General features: G+C 51.7%; 1 protein-coding gene across 1 annotated transcript in view; it reads right to left on the bottom strand.

Moving 5' to 3' along the window:
• Positions 1–8,692, bottom strand: part of AFDN (afadin, adherens junction formation factor) — an 88,290-nt gene that overhangs the window by 76,973 nt on the left and 2,625 nt on the right. Inside the window, exons 2-5 of the mRNA XM_023521716.1 lie at positions 7,855–7,967; positions 6,054–6,214; positions 3,293–3,453; positions 976–1,137 (exon numbers count right to left, since the gene is read on the bottom strand). Coding sequence (XP_023377484.1) covers positions 976–1,137; positions 3,293–3,453; positions 6,054–6,214; positions 7,855–7,967 — 597 coding nt within the window. The remainder of the gene's footprint in view (positions 1–975; positions 1,138–3,292; positions 3,454–6,053; positions 6,215–7,854; positions 7,968–8,692) is intronic.

Below are 8,692 nucleotides of genomic sequence, written 5' to 3'. Positions count from 1 at the left end.
AAGAAGCTCCTCCCTCAACTCTCAGGTCCCGCTGACGCCCACTCATCTTTTGGCCCCAGCACAGGCACTCCAGGAAGCCCTCTCTGACCCCACCCTTACTGAGATCCTCGTTTGTATGTCGCTCTTGGCCTCTCTGCCTCCGTTTACCATAAGCCCTTCTGAAGGTGGCTCTTATCTATGAATGTGCTACACGTTACATAACTTATAAGACGGCAAGCCAAGAAAACAAAGAAGTTCTGATTCCAAATTAAAATAATCATCGTCTCTCGGCCTGTACTGCCTGAGCTTGCCAAAGAAAATGTGCAAGAACAGAACAGAAACCAAAACCAGGGGAGCGTCAAAAGAAGTCATCAAACGACCTCAACAGGAACCGGCAGCAAAAGCCCAAAGCAGGCTCCTGCAGCTCTGCGGCCCTGCGAGAGCTGTCCTTTCGCGCGCTGATGTTCATCGACAGAAATCCGGCAGAAGTTCTTGAAAGGAAAAAATGTTATCAAGTGCATTATCACATATCTCAACTGCAACTCTGGGGAGCGGATCATTATTTAACAGACTTATGCGCACTAGGAGACGGTCTCTATCTTCAAGAAATTACGAACGGCTGCGAACCAGGCAACCAAATGCCGGCTAATTACGAACGGCAGACTGAAATTTACTCAAGACTTGAGTCTTCACGATGTACCTTAGTAAAAGCTATCAGAAAACGTCATTAAGGCAGAATTCACTACAACAGAGAGACCTATATGTGCACAGTAACAATTGGTTAGGATGGTTATCCTTCGCTATTAGAACCGTGGGTGATTTTTACTTTCGATTTGCCTTTTTATGCTTTTCTTACTTTATAAAAACAGAAACACAAACTACTTTTGCCCCGGAAGGGAGAACGTTCCACACGTTTATTTAACGTGTGGTTTCTTTAGGAGGTTCCTGACGGCACAGCGGGCAGAGAATATCGTCCCACGACCCGACTGGCGTCACCTACCCGGGCGATGCAGTAATCCTTCGGGTTTTCTTTCTCCAGACCGTACTTCTCTAAAGCTTCGGCCACCGCAAAGTCCGCGGGGTCTGTAGTGGACAGCAGGATTGTCTTGTAGGGGATGTTTGGCTTTAAACTATCTGCATAAATTCTCAGTGTTCCACCTGAAAAACAGCAGACAGCTTTGAGCACAACTTTATTTCGCCAATTTCGCCAATAACGGAGATGGCTACGTTTGCCGTCACTTCAAAACGAGCAGCCAAGTCCCAGCCTTGGGGAGCGCAAAGACGGGGTGCGTGTGACTCTGTCTCCACTTCCTGTCCGATGCTGCACACCAGCAGCACTTGCTCATCTAGTGACGCTGCTAGAGAGCCACCCTGTGCGACAAAGACCTCTCCTGTCCTCCCTTCAAGCCCAAGCAGCTTTTGTAATGATGAACTGGTTTCCCCTCTGGGTGCAGATGGAAAAGAAAGACGCTCCAGTGCGACACTGTCGCTTTCTCCCGCGGCTTTCTCATTTCCTTACTCACACATCATTACACACCGATTTTCCCCATTTTTTTTACTTCCTGATCATCGATCTGAAACTTAAATTAAAAACTCAAAGTTAAATATCAACCCCACAGAATAGATCAATCTTAAAAAACTGAACTAGGCCCCAGGAGACTGTGGGGGCTGGAACCCTAAGATGTTTCACGGGGCACTGACACGGGAGCCTTGGGCTCTCGTCCACCGCCAGGCGCTGCAGCCCGGACAGGCTTTCCAGCCGCGCCTGGCTGGGGGAGGGGAGACCCGCCGAGCTCGCATCCGTTTATCTGGAGGTTCTCGTTTCTTTTTTTTTTTTAATGTAACTCTACATACACGCTGTTTTCACTTCCAGTGTCATGATTTGCTTTCTCCTTACGATGAGATGTGTAAGCCTCAGCATCTTAGTAAGAACACTGGGGGAGGGCGTTAAGCGAGGCCCCGCGCCCTCTCCGATGTGTGACCTTGGGCCAGGCTTCCACCTTTTCTTACCTGCAACTTAGAAGAGCCAGACGGACAGCCCTGTGGCCCCCGGAGTGAGTCCTGTGCCCCCGGGACTCCCTGACTCTTAACTCTCACACGCTCACTCTGGCAAACTGAATGCTTCTCATATTCTCTGTCAACGAGAATGGCACAGACTGCATTTTGACAACCTGACTCACAGTAAAATAACATTGGTCTTTAAGAAACCAACTGGTCCACACTAATGTTATAACGCAGACCCTCTGGCTCAGGCCAGGAGTCAGGCTGTCAACGCACTTGGCTGTGTGCAAACTCAGTGGACTGAGGGCCCCACTGTCTCATCGCTGAGGGGATAGCAAGGAGCAGGTCAGTGACCCTGTCTTTAAACAGCTTACGTGTTTGGTGTTGGGGAGAAGACTGACAAAAAAACGAGTCATAGCTTCAGACACTGGTCCATGCTGTGAAAAGTACGAGCATCCTGACCCCGGGCGACTGGGAAAGGCCTCTCTGAAGAATCGACAAGCGACAGCAGCGCATGGCCACCTACAGAGCTTGCTGGGCAGAGGGACTAGCAAGTACAATGCCTACGGCCGGGCTCAGTCCAGCGGGGGTCATGGCCAAGGTGGAGAGACCAAGGTGCAAAAAGGGAGGTGCGGCCACACCTGGTAAAGGCCGGTCATGCCTGACCTTGCAGCCCACGATCCTGACTCTAAATTTTACTCTGGCTGAAGCTAGGGCCACTGAGAAGCTTTGACCTGTGTGTATGAGTGCGTGAGTGCGTGTGTGCATGCATGTGTGCACCTGTGAGTGTGTGCACCTGTGTGTACGTGCGTGTGAAGGAGTGTATGTGTGCATGCGCGCATCTGTGTGTGTGCACCTGTGTGTGTACGTACCTGTGTGTGTGCGCACCTGTATGTACCTGTGCAGGCGTGCACCTGTGTGTATGCACCTGTGTGCGCACCTGGGTACGTACCTGTGCATGCGCACACCTGTGTGTGTCGGGAGGTGGGCAAAATGCCACTCGGGCTCTACAAGGAGAACCCTGGCTTTGGGGTAGGAATAGCTGCAGAGAAGGACAACGGCACCAGCAGGGCCACTGCAGCAAAGGGCACTCCATCCTTATTGAATTACACCCTATTTCCAAATACAGATCTCAAGGAATTTATAAGAAAAACACATGGGCGAGAGGATGAGTAAAAACGATTTTGTCCCCAGAAGCAGCATCCGTCCACTTTACACACTGGACAGCCAAAGGGGAGACGCGGCCGTCTGCTCTGAGAGCTCAAGGCAGATGCAGCGGGGCCCGCGGCGACGGGGCCGGTGGCGGCCGCACCTGAGTCCGGCCGGCCGTCCGAGCTGCGGAACTCCTGCATCCTCCTCTCCAGCTTCTGCTGCCGGCGCCGCTTCATCACCACCTCGGGGTTGGAGATGGTGCGCGTGAAGCTGGTCTCCGGCATGTCCTTGTAGAGCTCGGCGGCCAGGCGACAGTTCTCACTGGGAGGGAAGCACCAACGAGGTTTTTAAATGTTGCATCAGAAGAACGTACATCGCGATCGCACAAAACTCAAAACAGATGTCTTCCGGCTACATCTGCAACCCACGGAGCCTGTCGTGTGCCGCTTACCGTGTGCTACTAATTACTGTGGACAGAGAACAGTTTCTCTCAACACAAACCGACACTGAACTAAGCAGAAATTTATAATTGAAATTCTACAGTGAGTTTATATAATTTAATTACTGTGCATTAATAAAGCTAAAAAAGGTATAAATTACACATTTTACTAATTACCACCAGCATTATCCTAAAACAGACCAAATGAGGTGACACAACATTCCGAACACAAGAGATAAAAGACTGAATATACTTCAGTAAAAATCTGTCTTTTCTTGTTTAAAAAAAAAAACTGCAGCTCGCTGCCAGTGTTCATTTAGCGTCGCACGCGCACGAATGCCATGTTTTCTAGGATCTGACATTTTCAGCTACTGAACTCTAAAAACAGAATGCTAAACAGAATGATGTCATTTATTTCCAAAGACTACCGATACGCTCCAGCACTGCGAAAATAACGATAAAGGCGAGCTGTTTCGTGGCAAACTTTGGGGGTGAGGTTGGGACTGGAACCCACGAGTGACCTCGGGGAGAACACCGCAGCCGCGAGGGCCGCCGGCCAGCATTCTCAAGGCAAAGAGTAAAGCGTGAACTTTTACCAACTAAGAGATTTACCCGCATTCACTTCCTTGGGGCCGAATGTGCAGAAGGGCACTGCTTAGCGGCCCTGGGACGAGTCACCTGGACGGCACGACGAGCCGGAACTGCACGTTAAGACCGACACTCCTGACTCACGACGCTCACTATACGTTAAAGATGACGTTCTCAAGCATGAAAATAACTAAAACCAGACAAACTTTGGTTCAATCAAGTTGAACAACTTAACTCTTTTTAGGTCCCTAATTTTCTTAACAGAAGTGATGCGACACCCCATAAATTAAACTGAAAAACGGAACAGACCGCAGCACGTTTTCTTTTTCTTTGCTATTTTTCACACGGGCTACGCGCTGACACGAGCTCCTCCTCTTGTGTAACCGCTGAAGCCACAGCTCGCGCTCCTCACACAGGCAGCGCCGCCCCCAGGGCAGCCCCGAAACGCGCCGCGATGCAATCCAGGAGGGCTCAAACGCCACTCGGAAGTGAGCACGCGCGACAAACGGCCGCCGCCAACACAGGCTGACCACTCGGAGCCAAACGAGAGCAAGACCCGAAGGGGCCGACGCAAGGGAAGAGCGGAAACCGTAACGGACGTGCGGAGGACGTCGGCCTTGCTGGCAGTACCCGGACTTCCTGGGGAGATCACGCAGGGCAGCGACAGCACACCGTCCTGGGACGAGCGAGCTCCGGGGTGCCGCACTGAACTGGGACAAGCGAGCTCCCGGGGTGCCGCATCGTCCTGGGACGAGCGAGCTCTCGGGGTGTGAGGACATGCGGCAGCCCCGGAAACCTTTCGAAGGGCAGCCTGGTGAGGAAGCACCGCGCTGCTGCCCAGCCATCCTTCCACAGTGCGCCCGAAGGGGGTAACAAGTCCCCAGAGCTGTGGGACAAGGATGTTCGCCGGAGTATTATCTCTGATGCCAAAACATCCATGGAGTAGCCACAAGTACACAAAGGGGTGGTTACGCAGACTATGGAAAAACCGTGTAATAGAACCCTGCAGTCATTTAAGTTACTGCATACATATCTGTGTGAACATGTATTTACGTGAAGTATAAATTATGCGCATCCATTCCAGTGAAAAAAAGTCACGTGGAAAATTCTAGTGCGACACCATGCATAAACAGGAAGTGTGTCTAGCTGGGTGCACACAAACTACGGTTCCCGTTGGGCCCGGGCGATGACAGGTGACGCCTCTGCCCCGTCAAGTCTACGTATGCCGACTTTCTGAGCTGCGTGCCTATTTCGTCAGCAGACAGACAGACTACCATGCAGTCAGCGCCAAGGCAGGTAAGAGCCCAAGCACATGACACCGGCGTGATCCTGCTACAGTGGGGGCCCCCGCATCAGTGGGAAGGGCACGTTTCTCCTAACGTCTCCTTTGTATTACGATGAAACGCGACGATTTCCCTCACTCTCTCGCTCAGAGGTCAGAAGCCCAAACACTCACACAGTGAGCACCTCCAGGGCGGGCCGGTGTGGCAGAGTTAAGGACCGGGAGGTGGCGGGGCTGGCGTGACCCGGACGCTGCATTTGGGAGCAGCTGCTCCTCCTGACACCCATGAAGCCGGCGAGGCTCGTGAGAAAGCACGGCTGCCTTGAGGACCAGAGCGGCGGGGGTGAAAGGGACAGCCCCGCGAAGAGGGGGAGAACGTGGCACCCGTGGTCCGCTCAGGAAAGCGGCCGTCGGTCAACGTGCACACAGCGCGACGACACGCACGGCGGGCAGCACACCGCCTCGCGGAGAGCCAGACCACGCAGACCACGCCCGCGGCACCCCCAGCGGGGAGCGCCCCGTCCAATGTACCCGGCAGTCGGGTGAGGTCTGCAGCGTCGGGAACGCGCAGAGCAGAGCGCGGGGAAACAGCGTACTCCGAAGGCCACTTACATGTCGTCCCCCTGGAGAGCTCTGTCGTCCTTGTCAGATGCCTGTCTCGTTGCCTCTTTTTCTCTCTTCTTTTTCTCCTTCTTTTCTTTCTTCGAGAGAGTTCTCTTGAAGTTCTGGATAACACCTTCTTTCTCCTGCTTTTCGGGTCCGTTACTCTGAGCCTTCTGATGAAAATAACATCGTCACGACCTGGCTGCTACACAGACCCGCACAAAGCTCGTGCAGGGCTAAGCCTCTTCCGCCCCAGTCACGGCCAGAGGCGAAGCCGCAGACAGATGCCCTTCACCTTGACTGACAGTTACGTGAGTGTACCTGTCAAATCTTAACATATTACACATTCACTATCGGTGCATTTCACTGTGTATAAACTTTACCACCATTCAAAACTAACAAGCAAGCAAGCAAAAAACCAAACCCAGTAAGAAAACAGGTGAGAATCATAAAATCTGACTTTCAACTAAAAAAATACAAATGATTTACATAAAGTAATTTAGAATAAAAGAAATCTAATGAAAATACAGAAAGAACTAATAAGCATTTAAATCATTATCTATTCATAGATATTTTAACTTTAAAAGAAATGTTAAGAGTAGCCATAATAAATTGGTTTTTAATAAAGCAAAGTTACAAATCTAGTTTGTGCAAAAACTTCCCCAAATCCTGTTTATCTGCTGGCTTATTCTTAATTCACAGCACAACCTGCCGGCGCGTGACGGAGACACGCGATGCTTTGTGTAACTTGATGGGCTGACCAGTGGAGAACCGAGGACACGAGACAACGGCTATGTCACCGCACGTCACTGGGAAAGCGCTGCCTTCCACAATGAGCGTCTCTGTTCCCACGCCCATGGCGAGCCGCGTCCCACCCTTCCGACCCGAGGGCTTGACCGCACCCCGAGCGTCTGTGCCCCACGAGGGCGCAGCGGCGGACGCTGTGCTGCAGACACAAGACGAAGCACGCGCGGCAACAGACAAGGATCTGTGTCCTCACGGACACACACCTGCCGCTTATTTACACACACGCGACAAGTCACTAGAGCATGGTGTCCAGGCCAAGAATGTGCTTTGTACAGCCAGACTCAGCAAGGAACACGGACGTCGCACACACAAAATGAAAACTTTCTCCTGCCAAAAGTGAATAATAGAAGTCTTTTCCCAGTCTGTCGGGGGAAAAAATTAAATAGAAGATCTTTCTCAAAATATTCTTAACTTTGCATTTGCTACCTACCACCTGTCTATATTGAATGCTATGTACGATGCCACTTGACACAAAAATTTTTTTTCAAATTATATCAATATTTCATAGTATTCCACATAAGAACAGTGAGTGGCACAGGACTTCTAGGCACCCTGCCACCTGGGAAAGGCTTAGACTCGCTCTACTACATCATCGAAAGGGATGATCCCAAAAGTTCAGATTCCTGACCTTTCACACGTAACAGGAATGTTTTAAACGTGTCTTAAATGACATCTGAAACATAAATAGCTTATTAAAGTTTTATTTTCCCTTTGATTTTTATTAAAACATATTCTGACTTGGTAAGTTCGGGGAAAAATTAGACCTATTCCTTGATCATTAATTCTCCTGGTCACTGAAGCTTATGTGACTTTCGTTTGAAAAAGTGAGGAGCAACATTCGGGATCCTTCGGTGACACGGAGGAGAAGCGGGGGACGCTGGGCTCCTTTCCAGCACTTTCCGGGGGGAGGCACGAGGGCAGCGCAGGGCAAGAAGCAAGAAAGAGGAGGGTGTCCCGCGACGCGGCCCAGTCCGCCGGCCACGCGGGCGGCCCCAGCGCCTACCTTGGGGGCGACGGCGTCATTCTCGTTCTTGAGAACAAATCTGCCCTCTCGGTCATCTTTATTCCAATTCAACTGCACGACTAGGGGCTTCTCATCTGTATCCAATCTTCTTTCTTCTTCAAAACATGAAATGAAAAAAAAATGAGGCCATGGTTATTTATAACGCTCTAATACAACTTTCTGATATGCATCTGATTCTACAGACATCAAACACCTCAGTATCTCGAGTACTTGCTGATCGACGGAACTGCAACTCAAAACGTTAAGCGAGTGTTAACGATCGTTCGATACTTTGTTGCTACACGTATACTACCGTGTGTCCCACGTACCCAGCGCCAGACACCGCCTGGGGACAGTTTCCTTACAACATGTAGACTCTAACTGGGAAAATAAGAGACACACGTGCCAACGAGGGAGAAAAGACAGTGCACTGCACTTTGCTATAAGCCCGTCCCGTAAAGCACAGCGCCTCACACGCCACGGGGAAGGGCGGGCATCATTAGATGGCGCAGCAGTCCCAACGAGTCACGCGGGCCTTCCCTTCTCACACGCGCGATCGTGGAGTGGCGGCGGCTCGGCACCTCCAGCCCCGGCGTGATGACCGCCCTTCTCCCTGTCGGACCCGTGACTCCGAACCTGCATCCCTGACCCTCGCGCCCCGCCACCGTGAGGCTGCCGCGCCCTCCTCTGCGACGACGAGGAGCTCGGCTCGGTGTCTCCTTAACGAGGCTGCGGGCACACGGAGCAGACCGGCAGCCCACCGAGGGCCCTCGAGGGCCCCACGCAGCCTGGCCACCGGCTGGAAGCCTACGGGTGGCGAAGCGGCCCAGGGAACGGC

The sequence above is a fragment of the Pteropus vampyrus genome, unplaced genomic scaffold, assembly GCF_000151845.1.
Source record: "Pteropus vampyrus isolate Shadow unplaced genomic scaffold, Pvam_2.0 Scaffold312, whole genome shotgun sequence".
Taxonomy (NCBI): Eukaryota; Metazoa; Chordata; class Mammalia; order Chiroptera; family Pteropodidae; genus Pteropus; species Pteropus vampyrus.
This window is presented reverse-complemented; position numbering and strand designations above follow the sequence as displayed.